This window comes from Opisthocomus hoazin, chromosome 8, assembly GCF_030867145.1.
Source record: "Opisthocomus hoazin isolate bOpiHoa1 chromosome 8, bOpiHoa1.hap1, whole genome shotgun sequence".
Lineage (NCBI taxonomy): Eukaryota > Metazoa > Chordata > Aves > Opisthocomiformes > Opisthocomidae > Opisthocomus > Opisthocomus hoazin.
Window position 1 is genome coordinate 11,191,135 of NC_134421.1, and position 26,070 is coordinate 11,217,204.

The window sequence follows — 26,070 nt, forward strand, 5'->3', positions numbered from 1 at the left end:
ACTTGTCTTTTATTGCATCAGTTCCTATTGTTTTCAAAAACTAAAATAAGATGACTATGTAACCAAAATTATAGTAGTTGACTTCACGCCATTAGAGCTGAAGTTGTAGAATTTCATTTTGCGGAATTTCAGTTTGCAAAAAGAAAGAGAAGGGTCAAATTCTACAAAAATATCTGCCTATAATTTTTTGAATGGCCATGTTATCTTGACCACTCCACTTTTTGAAATGATTGTATCTTGGGATAGCTATATTAAATCTACTGTATCTCATGCCTGAAATAGTGGTGGAACTCTACAAGTGTATGAAAATCATTCATGCAAGACTCATACAAGATCACCCTTCATCACTTATAAACGCAGAAGACAATAGATAATGGTGAAGTGAGAGAATGTTGTGGAAACACTACCCTCATTTCTACCCCCTTTCCCTCAAGTCAGACAAACTGGGAATGGTGCAATGCACAATATTAAGAGTAACAAGAAATCGGCTAAATTGTATACATTTTTATTCATAGCTAATATAAATAATCCTTTCTGGTTTTTAGTGCTGTACTCTGCTTCAAAACAGTGCAGTTACTGAAAAAGATTTGTCAACATCTGAACAACCTAAAGCATAATATCTATCCACCATATCTGGTTTGGAAATTCTAACTACAGCAATTACTGTTCCCTTCAAATGGATCGCTTTAGAGAAGATCGTGGAATGCGATCATCTTTGAAGTGGCTCTGTGCTGTTTCTGTATTGCTTTGGATGAAGGGAGGAACTGAAGTGAGGAAGGCAGAGGGACTTTGTGCTGTTGATTCAACTCATTGAATGACTAAAAACCTCAGGCAGGGTTCTGTCTTACTTCAGTCATACTATTGCTTTTATAGATGAGCTCATTAGGTCAACAGTAGCTATTTTTAAAATCTTCAGATTGCTTGAGTATCTCAAAACTGTATGCCTGTTTTATCAATGAGTATCTCAAAACTGTACTTGAGCATCATTCTGTGTCTTTTCTCCATGATGATACTTTATGCACAACATTCTATTGGAGAAAATGCTTCTTTAATTATGTCTGATGTTTAGATGTCACTGTAGGTTTTAAATATTATTATTGTCTCTGTTTCTTAAAAAACTGCTGGGCCATGTATATTCATGGGAATAGAAATTAATCCATGTGAACAGCAGTGTAAAAAATTGCTTCATTATTTATGCATGGATAAGCGCACCTTATCTCATTATGCAGGAGTGAAATATGAAGGAGTGTTACTTATTATGGCATGTAAGAGTATATTCTATCTATTATCTCAAGAAAGAAAAGATATATAAGCTTTTCCCTTCTACTTTTACTGTCTCAGAGTTGAGTGCTTTCTCCAACAGCATTCACACTTCGTCAGATTAAGGCCTGGGAGTTCTTAAAAGCCAAAGGAGCAGCTCTAACTGGTGTTACCTGCCTAAGGCACATGCTGGGTCTTTGCTTAACTGTATCATACTATGGCAGCTAAAATAAGCTTGGGGTTGCTTTGATTTGAAATATGATCTGTACGAGCCCGAACATTGAAGTTCACTGTGGGATTTTAAATAGATTCATCCCACCAAAATTTAGGCTGTTAGTGGTGAGTCCTTTTTCAATTGACTCAACTGACTTAAGGATACAATTGCCAAAGCTTCCTTGCTTAATTTAGTGGAGAAGGAAAAGCATGTCCTATGGGATATTCAGAATTTAATGAGAGCTCTGAAAGTTTCTAACTCCTTTCACTGACTCTAGAATGAGCTTGAGTAGGCTCCTAACTCAGATACCTTATTTATGTGCCCAAAAGTAGATGGAAGAATCTGAACCAGAATCTCTGTGTGTATATTGGATCAAACTCTGTTTAGTCTTTATCATTCAGAAGGTTCAGTCTGTATGTGGATAAATGAAAATGGTGTTTGTCGCAGTTTGTCTAGAAAGAACTAAATTTAAAAGTCTTTGGCTGAAAAGAGGTGCAAGGAACATTACAGTCCAGAACAAAATACAAATGGGAGCTTTTCTAATACATCTATCCTCTATATGAATCATGGAGGTATAACAGCATCACTTACTCTTTCTAAACCTGTATCCTCCTTTGAAAAAAGAAGGAAAAAAAAAAACACGAAAAAAAGGTCAGCAAGGAATACTTTGATACTACTGAATTTCAAAATATAAGTAGGGTTATAATGCAAATTATTTCAGTAGTACCCCTGTTTTCATTCAATGCCCATTGATTCAGAGTAAAATGCCAGAAACAATTAGAAAAAACAGAATGCTTTTATTCAGGATACATATTTGCCAGTAATACATCTGATTAAAGTAGGGAAATTAGACATACTATCAGTAGCTTGCTCCCAAATTACACAAGAAGAAATTAGATACATTTTCAGTAGCTTGCTCTCAAATCTCTTCAGTCTATGAGTCACCCGATTCTTCCTGCCAAACTAAATATGTCTATGAAAGGCTGGAAACTTTAATGGAAAGAAACATAAAACTTGAAATACGTAGGAAAAACTAAGTTTTTTCATGGAAGACCTGTTGACTAGTAATTCAGGAATTCAGGGGATGTAGAAAAAAATTATTACATCTTACTTGTCTACAGAAGTTTCAAGGTATGAAATGTATCCAATTTAAAGCTGCTGTGTTAACCTAAAATAGATGTCCTTAGCTTTCATGTAACCTAAAGTAATCAGTGAAGACTTACAAAAAGAAGTTGCAAAAATTTTATTATCATAGTAGAAGCTCTTATCCAGTCATTTTGATGGGGAAGAGTTAAAAGAAACCTGCAGTATAGTTAATGTAAGTCTGAAAAATATTCTTCTGTTTTAAATTGGATTATGCATAGTACCACACAGCCATCAAAGCTAATTAGGAGTGTACTCATGTTCTCAGATCCACAACCATAATGCCGCCTTCTCTGCCATTTTCCCCGGAATACTTATACTTTTTCTACTTTTGCATAAGCCATACATTTTAAAATATTCTTTAGAATACAGACTAGTTGTGAAATACAGAGTCTGTGCGTATAATTTAAGCTTTTATCCATTGCTTTAGTAGGATATGGCTGTTAATTAACTTTCTTTTGAAGTCAAAACAATTTTCAGTAGTATTTACTTTCCTTGGAAGTTGCTGTTTATAGGGGTGTTACTGAAGTGCTAACTTGTTTGGAGATAGCAATAGTTAGTAACTATTGCTAGAATATTTATTTTCAGAAAGAAAACGGTTGTGTTCACTGAGCTGGATTAAGTCAGAATGGTCTAAGTCAACCCTTTCTTTTTTCTGCATCGTACTCAGCCTTGTGTAAGTTTCTGCCCAACACACAAAGACACAAACACTACAAACAAACGGCTCTGTATAAAAAAAAAAAAAAAAAAATTCAGATTTGAGCGTGCTTTAGCAGGACACTCCTTCCCTACTTCCACACTTTTATGGGCACATCGGACAGCAGACCCTTCTGCTTCCTTATGGCATTCTCTTACTCTAGAACAGTTGTACGACATAGATCAGAAAACTGGAATCACAGCTGAATTTCAAAAGTAAGATAGGAAATATATAAATATTCTGTAGACTCGGGAAAAAACAAAGAGAAAGATGAGTTCTAAATTTTTTCTTTGTTAAAGGGAAGCTATTCCAGTTTTGACTAGCAAAGGTTTTAACAGGAGGTAAGCAATAGCTTCCACTGTGTCTTATAAGAGCAAGAACACTGAAAACATATTAAATTTGACTGTATGTGGGCTTCAATCAGAAAATACAGCAACTATCTCAGACTTGTGTCTGGTTTTCTAGGAATTTAAGTTCACTGAGGAATTAAATGTAGTTTTCTAAGGAATTCCAAATGAATTTACCAGGAATTGACGTTAGAGAGGCAACGAGAAATTTAACCTACAAGTTGCTCTGATAAAATTGACAAGATAAGCTCACCTATGAAATATGTCTGATATTTAAAGAAGTCTGAAAAGAAGATAGCATTTGACTTTTCTTGCTTTGATACAGTAAGAAAAGCAATTTGTTCTGTTATTCTAAAAGTTACATGTTAACTAGTGCCTAAGGGTACAGCCTTTGGGTTGAAATATGCCTTCAATATTTAACTGGAGTCAAATTTTTAAATCTTTAATTACAGTGACAATGCAAAATTTTCTATAAATTGGCATAACACACTGGTCAGTATATGTTATGCCCCTCCAAAGGTTATGGTTGTGTTATAATTCTTGTTCTCAGAACCTCATTCACAGATGTAAACATGAAATAATGCTTGTCATTACTTAGCAGTTAGACCCAGTACTTGGGCTATGTCTTGTGTAGTGATTTTGCATTAAATGCACCACTAAGAAAGTATGAATGGCTTTTTCTTCTTTTGGACATGGAAGTTCTTGTGGTTATTACCAGATATAAATTTACTATTAATACTTCAATAAGAATACATCTGTGGTATTTCGTTTGTCTTGATTTCTAGACAGAGAAATTATTTAACTGATGGTTACCACTTTCATTTGTTGTCATATTTTTGAACAATTAAGCTCGTATCATAGGGAAATATTGACATTTGGGTATGGTTTAACAAACAAGTTCAGATACTTCCTTTTTCAGCAAAGCTCAGAAATGAAAATGGCTTTAAGTCTCTATTTGATTTTCAGTGATATGAGAGGGTTTGAAACATGCATAAGAGCTATAGTAGTGAATAAGCTCTAGAGAAATTGCTGTATGAACTTCCTTCTTTGAATGAGCACTCTATATAGATTGCCCTAGATGCTCAAGTAGTTAATGCAAAAGGTTTTAATTAAGAGACTGCTTGATTCTGCTGAACTGAGTAATTTGCTTTGCAACTCTTGCCGCTGTTGATCAAATATTGCAAATGCATTATTAATACCAGAACAAACGCAGGCGTCCATACGCAAAGGTTTTGGCCAATTGCATAAAGCATATGCCAGAATTGAAGTTAGTGAAGGGTTTTTCTTGGTATTTAAGATTCAGTGGAAAAGTAAGAGGGGTGGCTATGCCAAGAATTAATGCTGATCTTGCCAAGTACTTCTTTGAGTGACTTTATCCAACATAAGACTAAACAATGTATTAAATACACATATAGCAGTTAGGGAATCGGAAGTCAAATAACAGCTTTCTGCTATTTGAGACTGAATTTGAAACTTGGTCTAGTGCATAGATAAAGGAAAACATCATAAAAAGCCTTAGCATCTCTAACATCTAGCAGCTAATACGGACATGTATAAATTGAACTTCTGGAGAAACTGTACTTAGTTGGTTTTGGTACTAGAGACTTTTTGCGGAGATGTTTCTTGCTGCAATTTGGATCAATGGTTTGCTTCCAGTCACCTCATTAAAATTCTCATTACTACTTCAGTCCTTCTTAATGAAAAGGTTGAAAAATTGTGAAATCCTTGGTGACCTGAGAACTAGCTGCAGAGGGGACCTGTATGCAGAGTCCAAATTTAGTGTGTTTTAGAGGCTAAATCCTCCTAGACTCACTGTGTGATCCATGGAGAAAGAAGGCGGAACCTCTCTCATTGTTATTAAAGAGGTAACTTAAGAAGATTTACCTCACCAAACTAAAGTTAGCATTTACAAACACTCCCTAGCCTTTCTTAATGTGGTGAAAAAGGAGAAAATTCTTTCGAAGTCTGCCTTATTTTCAGAGAACTTCCTCAATGGCTACTAGCAGGGGCAACAGAACACACAACAAAGTTATGTATCAGTTCTTTGACTATACAGTGATACCATTCCAGAAGCCAGAGTTGTCTTTTTTTCTTGCAGAGGTATATCAATAACTGTACATGTAGTCCTGGTTCCCTGAGCACTGACCCTGGAGACCTGGGTAAAGCACATCTTAGCTGCTTTCCAGGCTGGCTTTCCTGCAAGAAGTAAGGAACCTGGGGATAAAGATTGAGGAATACACTCAAATCTTCCATGGATACAGGATTTGGATGTGAACAGAGCATGTAGCCAGACCAAGGAGCTTAAAAACACTCTCAGATCTTGCTGTATGAACATAGCTAAGATGACCAGCATTGCTTTGCAAAGATTGCTAAGACTGTCACTGAAACCACAGGCTGTATGTGTCCACCGGAGCTTTTCAGTGTGTCTCTCCTGGGCTTGCAACATTAACATTCCTTTCAATCAGGGACACATAGAGGAGCTAATGACTCATAGCGCCGACAGGTATAGAGTAGTTAAAGAACTGAGTGCCATGCCATCTCTTGTAATTATGTTGATACATTTGACAGGCCTAGAAACTTTAATAACATCTTAAAAGCAGACTTCCTGAAGTAAACAAGAAGCTGTTAACCAAAGGGAAATGGAAGAAGCAAAACATAATTGCCTATTGCTATGCCCCTTATTTCTTCCTCTGTAAGGCAGCAATTCCTCCATGTATACCTTAGTTCTATAATGCAATGAAATCTGATGACAGCTCCGATTACCCAAAATTATGTTCACTGTCTTATCCTGATTTTCTGAGGATTATAAACCAATAGTCTTATGTTGTGCACAGCTGCAGATATTTCCAAGGACAACACACAATTTTGATTGTCTTAGTGGAAAAAAATGTGGTAAAAATCTGTAATGATATTCCACAAAGCAGTTGACACAGAGAGCATTAGGCTGGATACCAGGAAAGCCTGTCTTTTATGGGATTCACTCTTTCACATAGGGAAGCATGTGCTGGATCATTCTCCATTCTCTGAAGAATATCAGAGGAACTCCATTGTGTCAGGTATGTAAATTCAGCTCCTTCTTTTGTATGCTAGTGATGCTTCAGAATCATAGAATCATAGAATCGTAGGTTGGAAAAGACCCCTAAGATTGTCCAGTCCAACCATCCGCCCTACAACACCATGCCTACTAAACCATATCCTGAAGTGCCACATGTACTCGTTTCTTAAACACCTTCAGGGATGGGGACTCCACCATCTCCCTGGGCAGCCAGTTCCAATGCCTGACCACTCTTTCAGTAAAGAAATTTTTCTGAGTATCTCATCTAAACCTCCTCTGACACAACTTGAGGCCATTGCCTTTCGTCCTATCACTAGTTATCCGGGAGAAGAGACCAACACCTGCCTCACTACAACCTCCTTTCTGGTAGTTGTAGAGAGCAATAAGGCCCCCCCTCAGCCTCCTCTTCTCCAGACTAAACAGCCCAAGTTCCTTCAGTCGCTCCTCGTAAGACTTGTTCTCTAGACCCCTCACCAGCCTCATTGCCCTTCTCTGGACATGCTCCAGCACCTCAATGTCTTTCTTGTAGTGAGGAGCTGAAGAGGGTTCACCATAAGCCCAAAGTATTTTTTTTTTCCCACAGAAAAAATAGGTGTTTTCTTAATTTATGAGGTTGATTGCCATTGTTTCAAGTAAGTGTTGCCATCTAACTTGGGCTTTGGAAATTAGAATGATTGAAAGTTTCTAAGGAAATAAGAAAGCTATGTCCTTATTGGCACCTGTGTATTGTTAGCCAAACTGGTATCCATTTATTGGAAAAGGTATATTTTCAAAGGAGAAGAAACTAGATGAAAAAGAATACAACATTTGCGCCTTAGAGAAACTACATTTTCTTTCCTTTTTCATGATAGTAATAGTCCTCAGCAAGAGGACATGCCTTGAGCAAGAACGAACAATTGCCCATCAAATTCAACTTGTATGAAGAAAGAAAAAAATCTCTTTTTTAGGTTAATCTAAAAAGTAAATTCCCGTGATAAGACTAGACCATTTCAAGCAAAATTCCTCCCTGTCTCGGGCTATCACTCTGTAAGTTTGCTGTAATTTGTCCTTTCAGTTTTTCCAACATTCTGTGCCCTCTGCATTGTTTTGTAATAGCAGTGGCATGATAGACATTTCTAGGAATTCAAATTCTAATGAACATAACAGCAATCCCAGTCGTCATCATGACTGTTGAATCCAGAGTTTTGAGACTAGAGAAACATTAACTGACAAATGTTGTGTCTAAGTGTAGCCACTTGTGTAGCAGTGGCCAGGCTCTCTGTTGGCTTCTCCTAACATAAGCTAGCACAGAGGATTTTGGGTGGTAGGAGTTCTACTAGAAAGGTGTTGCTAGATAAAAGGTGGCAACAAACTACTTTTCACTGGTGAATCATGGGAAAGAAAAAGCTGTCCAAGAAGTAGCCAGTGCTGGCTGGGGTTAAATGTGACCCAGGGAAAAAGCAGATGCTCCATTTTGGGATTTGTGAGGTGTTCTCTGCTAAAAAAACTTTTAAAAATGCTCCTTGCCAATCATCTACTTCATGAAGAAAGGGAGTGGTAGAAACCACATTTAACTTCCTCCTGAAGTCAATACTTTTCTTTGTGTATGGTAAGCAGCTGGGGCATCTCTTCAGAAGCTGTAAAGAATTTCCTTTTATAGCTAAGTTGGGCAGAGTAGACTATATAAAGGAAATTTTTTTTCTTCCAATCCTAGCCATAGGTATAGCCTTGTGGATGTGGAGTACAGAGTTTCAACAGAAAGTAACCCAGTTATTTCTGTCTTCATTTCCACCCACAACTCCCAAGGAATAGTCAGAAGCTTTGACATTGAATCTGAACCAGGAGTTCCACCTCAGCCAAAAGGTATTCTTTATATTTGGAGTCTCTTGTGAAATACAGAATGATGGAAGAAAAACCTTCCCTCACAGCTATTTCCTGTGCAAGTTAAAGGCAAACATTACCATTTATTATACTTTATATAAAGGAGCCAGCATATGAGAAGGCTTCAGCTACAATCAAAATTGACATTCTCTTCACAGTAAAAGAAAAAATGTCACTGGATTTTTACTTCCGCGAATGATGTAGCATTCTTTAAAAGGTCTGTGAAATGGAGCAACGTTTTTAACTTCCAATAATATGCTGCATTCTGTAGTACATTTGATATAATGATTTCAAGTTGTTAACAAATGTTACTGGATTTACTGTTCTATAGTTCTATGGTTTACACTAAACACTAATGAATAAGAGGGAGAAGGCTAAAACAGATTAAACTGCTGCCTTATGAATCAGAAGCAGTCAGGTAGAGGACACACATTACTTAGCATCCAGGGGCCATGTATCAACTTCATAAAATTCCTGTTGAATGTTGCAGTTGCAGTCCGTTGATTACAACAGTGCGACTTTACTAAAACAGGGTGGTCATTCATTAGTAAAACCTTCCATAGTCTTCCATACAAAACAAAGCAGACCTTTATGGTGTCAGCAACAGTTACATTAATTTCAAGTGAAAACTTGGAATGTAAGAAAACAGCAAAGAAAATTAGAGAGAAAGTGTTTACTGGCAGCAGATGAAACTCAAGATTGCAAGGGTAAAGATTGCCTTTAAAAGTTCAGAAACCCATCCTGGTGCATTTTAAAGTAAGGATGGTCTACTTTAGGGAATTTAGAGATTTGAAACAGATTGCACAACCTTAGGATAACTGAGGTTGAAAACAAAGAGAGTTATTGCTGATGATTAGCATTTCACAAGTCCTCTTACCTTGAGGGACAGAAAGAGTACATGTAACAGTAAGTCTGATTGCTTGGCAGTAGCAGCCACTCTTGTGCTAAGCAAGTATGACAGTTCTCTGAACAAGCAGCAAATGTTTTTCCAGGAGAGGAATGACTGGGAAAATGCCTAAGATAATGTGTGTTAGAAAAAAATTGCTATGCTGTTCTAAGGATGAAGTATATTGTCGTCTTGTTTTTCTGGTGCAGAAGCAAGAGAGTGAGATGAAAGTCTGCCTTGGCATTCCTTCCAACCACAAAGAGGAAGTATTTGTAGGACACGCCAATAGGCCCTGAAGGGTAACTCAGCTGCTGATAAATGTAACTGATTTTGATGTTCAAGTGAAGATATAAAGTGTTGGTAGAAAAATGTAAATTCCTTCATGAGATATTCCAGTATTTTTAATATTGTAGTTAGCACCAGAATACAAAGTTAAACAGCACCCTAGAGCAGATGCTCATTAACGATAGCTGAAGTGTTAAATACAGAAAAGACGGGTTCTTTAGTGAATTACTTTGCATATTTGAATCTAAGGCTCATAGTTTCAAAGGTAAACATTACTAGAAAGTGTCAAGAAGATAGTGAAGATGTCTGCAGCTTGTATGTTGAAGAAATCAGGATTTGCTGTAAATTAAAGATTCAACAATGTAGATGTGCCTGTTTCTATTTTTATTGCAAGCAAGGAGAAAAATACTGAAAGCAATAACTCCATGAATAGAAATTAATAGGGATGGCGTGTTTAAGATCTAAAAAACAAAGTGATACCTTAGAAAGCAAGAATTATTAGGATTAAATGAGGATTAGAAAAGTAAACAAAAACCCCAAACAAGCTAGACCTCACAAAGGGTATAAAAATAAATAGAAAAATATCCCTTCAGTTAATTTCTTGTCTTTATAGCCTCACCTTCCCATGTTTCCTTTTCTTAGTTAGGTTCTTGTTTGGAAAGTGAACTGAGGCCATGAAGGAGAGGTAACTTCAGACAAGCACTTCAGACAAGCACTTATTATTATTGAAAGAGCACACTAGCTTCAGAGGCTCTAAAAGCACAAATTCTTGCATGTTTTGAATAAATATATTAATGAATGAATTCAGAATGAATATACTCCTAGCTAAAAGTTTGATTAACTTCATGTTATTTGAGTAGCAAATGGCTGAAAATTTGAAATAGTTTTCTATTATTTGCAAGTTGTGTATTTCTTGATCTTGACAACACTTGTAAGAAAGTACGAAGACAATGGAGTTACTTATCTAACTACTATAGATTTGCACAGTCTAAAACACAGCAAAGGAAAAATATCGTGATACTCAGTTCCAAAGTGTAGGTCTTGCTCCAGAAGGTTATTTGAGTACTAACATATCCACACTATTGCAGACTTAATTTTATCTGTTGTCTGTACTGGTGTTAATTTTTATTATCTCACTATGCATGAATTTTATTTCATCTATATTTGACTGATGAAGCATGTGGATACTTGGATGTGGTAACTTTCTGCTTGCTGCCTTCCAGCTTTTCTTTTTTTCAAACCAGATGTTGAAGCTTAGTGTGTTTTTAACACGATACAACGTGTACTTAGGCTGTTTATGAGTAGTCTGACAATACAGGTACATGCAGTTCTGCCTCATGAGTATCTTGGGTCTAGTATGTGCTTTCATTCATTTAATTTCAGTGGCAGGTCAGCAGAAAGCAGTAATACAGCAGGTGGAATAGCAGCAGCTGGGAAGTTGTTAAAAGCAGTATCATGTCTGAAAAGGAAAATTTGTCAGTAAGTCAGAAAGGCTGAACTAGAGGCACAACTCTAGTCTTTACTGAGACTTCATGGTCACTGAAGACTTGGGCATCTTCAAGACAGAGGATACTAGTCTTACTTGGCAGACTAGTTTGGTCATTTCCAAGCTTGCTTAGACCAGTTGCAAACTCCAACGAATTACACGGAAAAGTTTAGCAGTTCATTGAAGAAAACGGTTAACTTACTGAAGTAAAAGCCTCTGTCTCCACACACGAACTGAAGAGCATCAACCAGCTCAGCACCACAGAGTGTTTCTGGGCCAGCAGCAGCAGAACTGGTTAAGGTAAGCAAACACAGGCCAAGGTAGAAGAAATGAATGTAGGACACAGTGTGCATCTTCACCTGCCAAGAAAGCAAAAGGAGTGTCAGAATTTCCCAACAGAGTCCTAAAGAAAATGACTCCTGCACCCTTGTGAATTGAGAATTCATGTGTACTGTAATCTGTTAGACAATAAATACAGTATCGGGATATACCTCACAATAATTTTGCAACTGTCTACGTATTGAAGCCATGTATTTTGTAAACTGATTACTTCCTCTGGTGAATATTCTTGGTTCACATGCACAAGTAGTTAGAGAACCCTGTTGTAACTATGATTTATGGTGGCTCCTGCAAAAGGAGGACATGGAAGAGAGCGATAGACAGGCAAAGGGAAGCCCAAAATAACTGGAGCAAAGAAGATTGGGAAACCTTGAATTGTTTCATCTGAGAGCAGGCAGGCTAAGAGGGAATATGAGAGTTGCCTGCCAAAGTACTGTGAGAGATGGAGGTGGCATGTGGCAGAGAAGAGCTATTTAAACTAAAGAACAGCACTGATGCAAGAATAAATGGCTGTAAACTGGATGGAAGGAAATTTGGCCCACTAGGAAAAGGGTTCATAATTAGTAGTCCATGGTTCTCCAGCCACCTTAAAAAGGGAAATACCAGAACAAAACAAAATAAATTTCAAGATAGAGCTTGCCAAAGTTACAGAAGAGTTGATGTGGGACCTTCTATAGTAGGGCACCACACTCACAATGACTCTTGCAGTCCTCTGTTACTAGCAAGTTAACATTTGGAAGCATTCAAGAAATTCAGACAATCACTAGTGGCAGTGTTATGGAATTGTATTTTGACTTAATGGAAGCAGCTATACTCTCACTGACCTGCACCATATCCTCTTAATCAGGTTGGGCTATGAGGTATACACAGAGGTGGTAATTCTTGTCTTATTTACATTTGTTTACAAACTGTTTTTTTCCTGGACTTATGACTGAAGAAAGGCCAGTCCCCAATGGGTGTAAATTTGCAGCATTCCATTTATTCACTTCCTTTTATGTCAATTTATATCAACCCTACATGTCAAAGAAGATAGCCGGGTTTTTTTTAAATACTAGGAAAAGCAATTTATATTTAGTAGCAGGACAGTGAAGATTGTGCTTAATGAATATTCTGAACAGATTTAGATCTCTTGCCAAAAATGCTAGTTTTGAAAGGTGTAAATCTGCATTTAATTTCGTTTTCTTTCAAGGTTAAAGTTAGTATTGCAGTCAGGTAAGAAGCTTTATATCTTGCACATGCAGTTAACCTTGGCTTAAAACTGCTTTGTATTAGCAGACTAGTGCAAAGTAATTTGAGTAAAATTATTAATCTTCCCTAAAGTTACTTTCGGGTTTTCAGCAACCATTTAATCTTATTTTTTCACGGAACTTTTGAAAAACTGATGAAATTGCCTAGTGTCTTTTCATATGGGATATCATCCAGTGGAGTATTGAGCCTTCTCTAGTCAATAATTTTCAAGAATTCTTGTTTTGTTGGCGAGGGATCTTAGCACCTTGCTGAATGAGTCTCCTATTTCATCTTTAGTCAAAGCTGAATGAGACAAGTCTATAAAGAAGTCAGAAATTATCCCCCTTTTTTTCCTGATATTTCTGCTGTGAAAATAATGAATGAATCTAAATCCCATGATATATCATAAAAAGAAAGAGTAATTATTTTCCCACTCACAAGAGTATTTAGCCAACTTTGCCATGCAAAAACCAGCAAGCTTTAATGCATGGACATAACTTCAATGGCAGATGGAGTAAGATCGGATTATAAGTGAGTGATGATAACAAGAGGCATTATTTCCTGTAATGATTCTGTATCTTAACAACATCAATTTCTTTTTTCCCTTGCCAGAATTTTGCATTTCTAAGATAAATATGATGCACCTGCAGTTTGAGAACATTCCCAGTTCTGAGGAGGTAAAGCAGAAGGCTGTTTAGCACACCACCTCAGAAGGCTGAAAGACATTACAAATAAAAGACGTTATGTATTTAACAATTGTTCTTTTATAACATTTGGGCCAGAAATAAACGTAGCCATTTAACAACTTTGTATTTTTCAAGACCTTTCAGCTGGGTTGCATTTTCATATAAACACCAGCACTGAACTACAACAAAAGAGATTATCTACTGTTTTTCCCTTAGTGTACGCCAAAAAGGCTGCACAGTATAAACCACAGAGAAATTCTAACCTTATCTCCAAATTTAAAAACAGGCAAGAACTTTCAAACAAGTAAAAACTTTGGGTAAAAGAAGACAGACTCACATATTTCTAGGGCTCAGTAAATTATTTGTTGGATTAAGTGCTGTTTCATCAAAACCAATTCCAAAACACTGTTTAAAACTTGAACTTTAGTTTGTCATTTTAATTAAACATAATACTTGTTGATTCAATATGTTTGTGATAAAATCAAAGTTCCCATTTGTGTCTGATGGGAATATCCCTAAGAAAATACAAAGTAGTAATCCAATTTTTCTTCAGGTTCTTTACAGTCAGAGTGCTTGCAATGTCCCCAATTTGACTAGAAAGCTGAGAGTTTAAAAGAAAACGCAATGGCATGTGGGTGGGGTTTACTGAAGCATCTAATTACATTTGGAAATTGAATACAGGTTCAGGATGAGCCTGGGTAAGCACTTCTTTTAGTTGCATAGAATGACTGACCATATTTTCACAGCTGGAATTTCCTCTTTTTTTCAGTAAAATAACCAGCTTTTGCTGCATTCCTCTTTTAATAGTCCAGAAGAGTGACACCACAGAGGAATGTCATATATGAACACTCGACATCTCTTTTAGCTCTTTATTCTTCTATAGAAGTCATCCTCATCTAACTATCAGTTGGCACAAGTTGTGCATAAGAATTCTTCACATGCTTGGTCATTTTAATAACATAAAAGAACTTGTACAGTAATTATAAATATCTTGAAGGGGGCAACATTTTTATGGATAGTCTATGCTATAGAAAAAAAACCATGCTCAGAATTACATTTTGCTTCATAGAGTTTGGACCTGATTAACAAGCCATAGTAGAAGTAATTAGTATGTAATACCAGTATTCACTCATAATTATTATATAAATAAAGCATATATACTCTGGAATAGATCAAGGTTTAAATACTGCTAACTTTGATTTAAAAATATGGGCTACAGCCTAACCTAAATCAATATGTTCCATTGATTTCAAGGAAGCTTGGCAGGATGCACCAAGGAACTAGCACTTTACTTTTATGTCTCTTAGTGCCTAGCTCAATACTTTAAAAAAAAAAAAAAAATCATCTTCGTCTTTCAAGTATATTGGAAGAGATGCCCATTTGTACATTAAGAAAATGGTTTCATCCTTTGCAGTTACAGACCTGCTCTTTTGAATCACATTAAGGAATGAGGTAAGTGTGTTTTAAATGTAAGACACTTAAACAAATATTTAGGCCCTAAACAATTAAAACATGAGAATTCTGTCAACTGCATAAGTGTCCTTGCAAAACATTAACAGAAAAAGTTCTTGAAAGATACAAATTTGCTGATAAAGGAAAGTTGAACTGGGGCCAATTGACAGAAACAGGTCGTGCACCTACTGAAGCCAAATTTACTTAGAGACAGTTTATATTAATGTGTAGAAATTATAGGGTCATAGCATGAAACTTCATGTGAAAACTTTCCTGAAACAACCTTCCCTACTAGGGAAAACTTGGAGATGAACATGTAGGGGAATTTCCATTTTCTTTATGTACAATTGCTTAAGCTATACAAATATGCAAGGTCAGCAAGAGTTGCAGCTGGTTTCTAATGTAGAAAACAAACTGAACTTCACATTTACTTTTAATTTATGAAAGCAAAAAGCAAGTAAATGCTACAATGCTGCCAGAAAATTGCTGCAGTGACAACATCTCTTAAAAGTTTCCCTGTGAAAACATGAACATTTTATCTATAATTGTGTACAATAAACCAGAAGAAACTTAACATGTGAATAATACCTTTTTTCCTATAAATCCCTGCACCTGCAGAAAATAGCTAGAAGTTCTTGTTTTCAGAAGCATTAATTAACAATAAAGACAATTATGTAATTGGACCCTTTAATAATGACATAACTGTAATATTACAAAGTTCTCTGAATAGAAGTGAAATTTAAGACATGTATCTGCAATAGTTTACCCTTACAGTTGTCTATGTAATTGCAACTATTACATACAGCCATTTTCCAGATCACATAAAATTGCATGTTCAGCAATTTATAAATAATTCTCAGTTCTAAAATAATGTTATTGAAAAGTGCATAATACTCCTCAAACCAGAAGCAGACAATATACAGTAAAATAAAGCTAAAAAATTATTTGAAATAGTAATAAAGATTTACCTTCAAGAAATCACAAAAGCAGCACTTAACTAATTGTGTTGAAAGACTGTTGATTTTTTCCATTGCTTCTTAAAAGTGCAAAGTCTGGAAATGAATTTGTTAGCAGTAATGATGAGAAAAAAGAAATCCAGAGAGATGTGAGATGTTGAGAGCAATGTCACATTTCAATATTGAGGACTTTATTCCATTGCGCAGGCTCTATCTGCTCTGATTTTAGCAGTGACAGTGAGATTTAGCAAACAGAAGAGGGATTTAGAGAAAATCCTCACATTTATCTACATTACACAGACACTGTAGACAGGAAACAGCTGGGGGAGCATTTGCCTTCTCTCTCTCTCCCTCTTCTGGCAAAGTTACCGAGTAAGGACTTTTTTGGGCATGGTGACAAATAACATCATACCTTTGCATTTTAAAACTAGAGCACAGAAGCATATTTTTTTCCCTTTAAAAGAATGTGAATTAGTGAGTGAGGACTTAGCAGACAAAAAAGCTTGTGCTGCCACGAAAAATCAGAAAATGTATTCTGGTTAACTTTCAGATAGCTATGTGTGTGTTTGTATTTACGTGTGCGTATGTGTCTGCATTTCAAATATATAAAAACTTCTATACATAAGGGCACTGTTTGTATATATGCATACCTTTGAACATATGTAAAGATTTTATTTATGCATAAAAGCACAGGTATTTTATTTATATAGTATAGAAAGACAGGCAGTCGGTTATCTACTTTTTTCTTAATGCATCTTTACATTATTAAACTTGGCACACCTATATGCTGAGTAACAATTAAAACCTCCAACTCTCCGTGCTATTAACCCTAAAATAGCAGTCTGTAATTTGCTAAAAATAACAGAATTGTTGAGCACTACTTGTAAATAGGGCAAAATAGCTTTGTGATCTTTTAGCAACCACACCAGAGAAATCATATCATTTCCTAGAATTTACAGTACTATGAATAGAGTAACACAAGTAGCTCAGTTTGGGGGGTTTCCATGACATTTATCTTCAATGTGCTGCTGTAATTATAAAGTGATTTTCCCCCTTTTTAGTGCTAATCTTCGTAATCACTCTCGATAACAATGTAAATGACATTGGGAAGGGGAGAATTCAACTTTGTTAGGTCTGCAATACCTAACTTTTGCCTTTTTATTTTTCTTCAATTATGAGTATATTATAAATAACACCAGCTGGCCAGCAACATGCTCTCACGGGTTATGATGTCATTCAAATCCCTCAACTGTGCTAGTGGCTTGCAATGTGCTCCAAGCCAGCTGTTTTTCTATTTATAATGTATGCTTGCATTTCGATACTTAGCTATTGAGAATAAAGTTGTGATGCTGTTTTACAGATACAGTTTATAGTCGTTACCCTTTGGTTTAGAAGATGACATTGGAAAGCAGAGCATTAAACAAGACTGCAGCTCCAGGGACCAAATACATGTCACAAACAATGCATGATTTCCATAAAAGCAGAAAAAAGAGGGGAAAAAGGGAAAAGCATTGCGGTTTGTCCCTATCCCCTTCTACTCACTTGAGAGACACATGCTGAGGTGCTAGCTGTATTTTATTATTGAAAATAACAACTGAGATCATGTTGGCCCAGGTCCATTCTCAGTTTTCAGATCCACCTTGAACTATATGGTGCTCACCAGGCAGAACGGACACATTTAGTTGCTTGTATTCTCCATTAATGGCTAATACTCCACTCTGTGCAGTTTTAAATGGTGTGCGGTTAGCTAAGCTGATTAATGTTTGGAAGGGCTTTCTTCTGATGTAGCATAATGGCAGAATGAGAGGGGGCTTTGAGATAAGTTTTTTTAGTTCAGGAAATACCAATATTTCAAGTATTCTAATACACATTTGTACAGCAGGTAGTATATTTTAATATTCTGGTCTGCATTTCAGAGGTCATTGAACAGTGGCACCATTTTACACACAGCCTGCTGCAACTCATCCCACGTCTATCACTTACTTCACCAGCCGAACAGAAGAATGTGGGAAGGTAAATTATCAAAGCTCTGATATTCTTTATTTTTGGCTTTTACAGTACTACAGATGGGTGTACATAGTTCTGCCTTTTTCTTCCTAAATAACACGAAGAATCCACTCATTCATCACTTCCCCACTGCGTGAGCTTCAAACCCTTGCTTCACTCCTCACCGCTTTCTTTCTCCTAGGTTTCACCAGACTTCTCTTGGTCATGAAAACAGCAGGCAGGAGAAGATGCAATATTTGGCTTTCAGGGTAGCCAGAGAATCGAGGTTTCTCTACACAACTGCTAATCCTGTTTCCTTCCATGGAGCCATTCTGAACTCCTATCCTCAGTCCACCCTATCAGCCAAAGTGTTTGATGCACTTCACTTTCTTTTGGTTCTTGTTTTAAAGTGGTATTGTGAAAAGATGGGAAAACAGAGTAGATCCAAGAGAGGTTTTTGGTAGTAGTTTTTAGACACTGATGTTGCAGTGCTTTTCCTCACTAATGAGTACTTCCACTTTTTTCTAGAAAATTCAACATTCCTCAGGATATACTGATCTGGGGATCACTACTTTCCTAAAATGTAGCTTCTATTCTTTTGATAATATTCTAGCGAGTATAACAGTCTGTTAACTAATGAAGATTTGTTCATTTCACCCTTTTTAAATAGAATAGCTTTTACTTTATAAACTATTTAGAATAAAGTCCTGTATGATTACTACTGACCGACTGCTTATGCAGTTACATACATTCCCTTGAACAAAATGCACCTGTAAACTACAGAATGTATGGTAGGCATCAAAATACTCACAAAAAATGTCCAGGTCAGAAAAAATTATTTAATTGGAATGTGCATAGCTATTCTACATTAAAAGGCTATAGCATATATATCTTTGTTTGGCTTCTTAAGTATAACCTGCAGTGATATAATAGCCACAAAGATATATGAAATGCGTGAGATAGATAATCATATATTTAGGAATTTATGTATTATAATCCTCATCTTCTGTGCTTTAATACTCCTATGATATCACTAACATGCTGTAATGCTGTGGAGCTCATATGTCAGTTTTTCTGGGGACAACTCCATTTTATAGAAGACAGTTAGCAAAGCTACAGATCTTCAATTATCCCAATTAATATATTATGCCTCCTTAAGTCTTTCCTTAAAAGGTAGGAACGGTGCTACAATACCTGAAAAAATCTGAACTATAGTAAGGCAACCAGTATGCCATCATCTTGCATTCTTCTGTACTGGATCACTCCTACTTATATGCAGTTATTTGTTATCTGTAACTGTTGTTTCTTTTCTTACATTGGGATTATAAGTTTTCTGGAACCAAGATAGAACCACTATAATAGGTATCGCCTGAAAGGGTGGTAGGGCTGAGAGCACAGTGGAAGACAGGGTGGAAGAAGACAATAAACACAGTGGCTGGTGAACAGCTGTCCTTGATTATATGAACATAGTAGAGACAAGATTGTCTTTTATTAAGTTGTTTTAAGGACATTCATCCTGCACAGAACATACAGAGATGGAGTAAGATTCATGCAGTGTGAACAGATGATTGAGCTATAGTGAAAGCCATGGGTAATGTGTCCCCTGTCCTCTCCACTGCCCACAGAAAAACAGAAGAGCCTTTGGAAGGAATGATGTCTTATCAGTCTTCTCTTAGCTTACTGACTGGTTACTGAGTTCAGTTCACTGAGCCAATGGGAACTGTATTTTTTGTGTCTTTTTTTTTTTTTTGAGGTCCTGATCATGATATTAGACATTAAAGACATTATTAGTTTGCCTAAATCTAGGCATCTGGTGTCATTTTTAGTGCTGCGGGATATCCTTCATGCCCCAGCTTCCACTACAGTGATACTTATTTCCCAGAAGTCTCTGAGTCCTAGCTGCTGACCTCATATAGATTTCTTGCATACTTTAGGGCATCTCAAATGGCCTTCAGCACCTGCAGGTAACTGAACCCCACCGTAAGGCCTCCTTTTGGCATGTTGATCTGGGATTCTTGTAAGTGCAGCCTTTGGCCTGAGTATTACCTTTGGCTTCTTCATAAACAGAGATATACTCTGTCTTCTGTCATTTACTATTTTTGTGATCCATTTGTGAAGAGGTTTTAAAGTGGAGAACACAACAATTTTCATTTAATTTCTGCATGACTTGAGTGTGTATTTTCCTTATTGTCATTTGCTTATCCTCCAGCTTAAGCTCTTTTGCTTTTGAGCTGTCTCTTTTTAGTTGCTTCGTAAATCATCTTGCTTACTTTTGGATAAGACAACACATTATTTACAATGTTAGTATTATTTCCTGAAACACACAAATGATTGTTTAGCTCTTCTAGTCTCTAGCGAATTATTTGTAAAGTATGATGTGTTTACTATCAGAGAAGTTTGGCTTACTTTTCTAGGAAACAACTTTGGAGAAAGTGGTGAAAGGGAGCATTTTATTAATATGGAATGTTGTGCTGAAGTTAGTTATAAGTCAAGTATGGATTGGAAAATTCCTTTCATCAAGGTAAAAGTTAAGAAATCAAGAAAGAAATCATTTTACTAATTCCTTTGAGCTAAAGGAATGTTTAAAAAAACCCCCTAAACACCTTTTCTCATGGTGGCCTAAGTAGCATCATCACTACATGAAAAATAAGCAACAAATTCGATGGCGAGGATGAGAACATGCAATTTGAGCTGTCATTACATTGACAATATTGAAGAGACATCAAGGAGAGAGCAGTGTCATGAAAAACAGTTTCTCACTTGGACGAAACAGGGAAAACGCAAGTTTCATGATTAAATGAGGATCAAGTAAATTGAAACATTTCATGTACGCTGATCAAGAAAAACATGAGTGTTTGAAGAGCAGAATGGATGTGCAAGAACCTCAGTTCAGAATTATTGCTTATAGGTAGTGGTTGTAGAAACAATTGATGTTAATAACAGGTCAGAATTAATCCATGGACTTGTAAACTGAAAGTGCTGGGTACTTCACATTGTGTGGAGTAAGAATAATAGCTTTGCTAAGATGACAAGAAAGCAAGGACTTTATTGCTTGCAACCAGAATGCAGAGAAAGTGTGTGGTTAGAATACTGTGATGAATAAAGTGAAGTGCTGTATAATTTTGTTTTATGGTACAAATAGCTACCCTTTTAAATACGCTTGTTTTAGTGTGTTTTTTCCCCACGTTTTAGAAACCATTGGTACTAAAAATAATACTAAGCCAAATATTGATCTTTTTTTCCTACTCAAATAAAGTATACGTCAGCTATGGGATATGTTGTTTTCACCATTTGCATACTTCATTTTTTAAAAAATCATAATACATTATGGAAATTACTTATTAATTAGTATTAAGTGGTATGAGATGATATGTAATTATAACTGGTAAAACAAAAATATAAAATATGAAAATTAGTACTAAATAAACAAAACTAAAAAGCTCAAACAAAATGTGTTTCAACATTTTTGAAAGCATTTTTTTAGTTTTTTTAGTTTTGGGTTTTTGGGAAATTTTGAAATAGTTTGTTCTGATTCAGAATAATCAGAATACCAGAATTTTCCATTAAACTGGAAATTCCCAGTTTCAACTGTTTGTAGTGTTGCTCTCCTTTTCCCAATGCTAAGCACAGAATAGATCATCTTTGCTCCAAAAAGATGCTTTCTTTCTTTTTCCTAAAAGAAGAAAAAAGTCAGAATTAACAAAGAAAGAATACTGAGACATATGACTGCATAAGCTCTATGCTTGTGTGCACAGAAAACAGAAATAGCAAGGCAAGTGGGAATTGTTATAGGCTGGGGTTTACATATTTGTATATATCTTCCTGGCAGGTGAAGGATGATTTCCACGAGCCACTTAAATATCTGTATCACAGAAAGAAAAACGTGTAGCCTTAGATATTCCTTTAATTTCCTAAACTTTTACCTCCGCATAAAGATGAAAAGTAGAGACATACTCATCTTTTCCTAAGTCATCTCAAGGGTTAATCTGTGATCATAATTTTTTATAAAATATGGTCTAGCAAATACAGAAAAAAATCAGAATACCATTAAATGTAAGTTAGACACATGAATTATGATAACTATATATGGTTTTTTTTTTGTTTTGTTTTTGATTTGGTGACTTAGAAAGGACTGTAACAGAGAACAAACTGAATACTGTAAATTTTATCACAATGAGGTTGCATATCTCCATACAAAGCAGACAGTGTGAGGACACAGAAAAAAAGGCCTATTTATTTTATCTTGGCCTGAAGAGTTTTTACATGAGTTACAAGAAGGAATACTTTCTGAAGTCTACATTTATAAACAAACACTATGTGGAGATTAAATAAGATGTCTCAAAAATGAACTAAGCAGATGTTCTTTTTGTTTAAATTTCTTTAATTTACAGTTAATCTGGCTCCTACTGCATTGCTTAGGACTCTTTCTTCTGGGTTCATTTCTCTTCACTCCCATGGTTTACTACACAGAAGGGACTTATAAAATTTATGCAGTGTTTTGTGGACTGAAGCCCATACATTCTGCACCTTCAAAGACTAAACCCCCTTACTGACATTTTCATTTCTATTTTCTGCAAATAGAAGTTACAGATACCTCTAGTTTGATCTATTAATTACAGACATGCTCTGGTTTATTTTGACCAAAACATTAAAATCTAAAGAAAAAATAACTGAAACCCATAAATAACCTCACCTAATTATAATTATTAGATTTTGGTCAACTATGCTTTCATTAATAAACTACTGAGTAATTCATTTAACTACTGAACTACTGAAAAGAGCCCCCAGAATGGCAAAGTTGCCCCAGATAAAAGCTATATTGATTCTGATTCACGAGTGCTTCTCCGTAATAGAGACTTCACTAGTGTCATTTCAAGCTCAGACCTCTATCTATACTGTAGACCTAGGATACAGCAACCATCTCTTCAATGGTCACCTTAATGACAAAATGGCAAATCAGATTTCCTTTCCCTCTTTCTATCTTAAAATACAAAGTGTGTTGGACTGTAGCAGAAGGAGGCTCTGAATTTAGCAAAATGGGAGTGAATCCGTCTTAACTCACCCATGGATTCAGTGGTTCTGAACAGTATCTGCTTAGTAACCTTGATGTATTTTTCCCCCTTTATTTTCATCCACTTTGTCTTTGATAATGTTATTTTGTCATTGGATATGTTTTTAGGTTTTCTGAAAGGCAGTGGTGGCTTTGAAAACCTATAGGTTTAGATTTCAGGGCATCCTGTGTGCGAATGCATTAAAACAAACAAAACTCCATCTTTGATCTCGAACAGATCTTAAATATGATTGCATTGAACTCGGCTCTTATTATCATTTCTACCTCTGAATTACTGTATTACCTTGAGCCACTTGAGCCATTTCTCCAATCAGTTCCATATTTTCCTGTCTGTGAAACAGGAGTAATAGTTCTGAAATGTTTTGTAATGTACTTTGAGAGTCGTAGAGGGAAAGCAGAGCAAGCCACTTTCTGTATTTTTTTGAAAACATCATGGTGGCCAAAAAACACCTCTGTATGTTTATAGGAAGTGACAAGTTACTGTGTTAGCCTTGCGTATATTATGTCTCTGTCATCTTCCAAAAGTGTTAAGCATAGCTGGAAGAATTCCCAACAGATGCTTCATTTCACTTATTTTCTTATTTTTTCTTTTACACCCTTCACAAGTGTTCTTGTCAAAGACCTTCTTTGCAAAACTGTTTTTGGAATGATTGTTCCTCATAAAATACTGATATTAAAGTATGATAAAAATTTATGTATCATTACTTTGCTGTTTAAGAAAGCGATGCTGTTCTTAAACGTATATAAGTCAGGATTAACACATCTGAAAACATTGAAATACAACTGAAAAGGGAATTGTATCCTGTGAGGTGGCAGACACCCATGGCTAGCTATGTATTACTTGGGATGTATCAGGAACAATTTAATAAATAATCCTTGGTCTAAATATGTACAAACGGCGGATTTATAGAAATAGGGTCCTGATTCTACAAGCAGACTCCTTACCGTGAAACTTTATTCCAGTCTCTGAACCTGCTTATGTGTTGAGCCATGCTGCTGTGCGGAAGAAGACCGGCTGGCAAAGAGGCTACTGTCTGGGTTGCTTTTCAGTGAGCACCTGCAGCACTGACTTGACTTTGTTTGATGATAATGGGTGGATACCATTTAAGAACGGTAAGACTGCTTTGAATCTTACTTACCCTTTCTGTAACAGTTTAACCTCTTTTCCTTCAATGTTATGTAGAATATTAGATCTTTTTAAAAATGAAATAAAAAATCATGAACATGAGAGATTTTATTACATGAAAAAACACATGAAGTAGGAAAACATACTTTATCTTTTTTAGACGGGCAAGTTCTGCGAGAAGTATCACGTGTTAGAAGCTTACATGATGAAGAGAAATAAGAGTCTTAAGCCAAATCATTTCATTGTTTAGAATTTTAGCTTTTCTCACAAAAGATTAAGAGAAGGAGAACACATTTACTTCATATTCTGTGTTATCTAGTTAAACAGGACTTTCTTGTTTCTGTGTCTACTTTTGCAGTTATCACATCTTTAGTTTGCTAAATCTTTAGTTTTCTTGCATTTTTTTGTTACATAGGGTATTTTTTAGATCAAAGATTATTATATCTTCTTTAGAAAAATATTAGTGTTTAAAATCTTTATTTTTATGGGCAACAGCATCATCATTATGGTAAAGAACTAAATATTGGTGCAGTTTTGAGATGCTTCCCAACATCATCAGTGTTTCAAAACACTCCTTTAAGATTTGAAAAGTGTAGCAGGCTGTGTAGCAGATTTTATCAATGGAACAAAACCTTTTGCTTATGATTTGATTTAAAAGATTTGTTTTTCTTTATGGATTTGTATTTCCATTCTTTCGTCTTTTGACAGAAAAGAAAGCATACATACAAGCATGGTTTCTACCTATACTTTGCATTGTTCGTGTTTTTTTTTTATACTTGTCTGTGTTGTGGTTTTAACAGTTTGTTTTAATGTTTCTATAGTCATTAATACTAGATCTGTATGCTACTGGTTCATTCAGAAACACAGACTGAGACAGATCTGCTGTGAACACGAGATCACATTTCAGCTGAACAAGGCAGAGCAGAATTCAGCATTGATGCTGGTTGCAGAAGGAGATATGGTACTTTATTCTTCATAACATTAGAGAGGTGCAGGCAATTGTTATGTGAGCTGGCAGAAAGACTGCAGGTACAAAATTAACCTGTCAAAACTTGAGCAAGTTTTAACATGCACAGTGAGTTTGTTTGAAGCTTTGTGTCATGTATGCCTGGAATATTTTTATACAGTATTAGAAGCCCTAAAACTGAATGCGCTAATCATTGAACTATGGACTCTAGTAAGATTGAAACATACTGGTTTAGAATCAATTTAATTTCTTTTATTTGAAATATTATCTTTGAATCTTTTTGTAGAAAATTACAGTGCTCTGATAGGCAGGTTGGATTTCTGGGGTTTTTTTATTCTAATCTTTACTGATAATTTTTATCCTTTTCTTCTTATTCTATAAACATACTGTTTGTATGGCAACAAAAGTGTTCTAGGCTCTTTTCTTTCTACTTTTTTTTTGTGATAGGTATAAATTATTCTAGTAATTTTAAAATACATGTAAACCTACTGTTCAGATCTGTACTGGAACAATATTTGTTTGTTTTGCCAGTATTCTTCCATTGAAAGAATCTACAACATTGCTACTATGTAAAAATAACATCCCCTCCCCTCTGAGTTAAAAAAGGGGATTTTATGGTAGAAAAATCAAGCACACGATATGAAAAACAAGAAGATTTACAGTTGCACCTGAACCCTCTCATCAGCATCCACTGTACATTCAGTTTCTTCCCTGAATGAAGAAGGAATTCTTTGGGGGAAATACTCTGTGGTCATGTAATTACAGGTTAATAAAAGGATGGACTCGAGGCTACATGAACAACCACATGTTTGGCATTTCCAAGATCACTTTCAGCCTTGCAAAACATCCATCTGAATAGCAAACGTCATTTCTTGGGCTGTGAGCATGAGATTCCCTCCTTTTGCTCCTACTTTACTCCACCTGCCACTAAAGCAGCACCTCACTCCCATTTAGTAAAATTATTATTGCTTCCCCATGGCTGCACATGGCATATAATGCCCAAAGATAGGAAAAAGCAGCCTGTATT

At 35.9% G+C, this 26,070-nt stretch overlaps 1 protein-coding gene across 1 annotated transcript in view; it reads right to left on the reverse strand.

The window, feature by feature from the left end:
• The window catches only part of IGF1 (insulin like growth factor 1), a 54,981-nt gene extending 38,794 nt beyond the window's left edge, over positions 1–16,187 (reverse strand). Inside the window, exons 1-2 of the mRNA XM_009944301.2 lie at positions 15,906–16,187; positions 11,436–11,592 (exon numbers count right to left, since the gene is read on the reverse strand). Coding sequence (XP_009942603.1) covers positions 11,436–11,592; positions 15,906–15,968 — 220 coding nt within the window. The 5' untranslated portion in view covers positions 15,969–16,187. The remainder of the gene's footprint in view (positions 1–11,435; positions 11,593–15,905) is intronic.
• Positions 16,188–26,070: the final 9,883 nt, after the last annotated feature.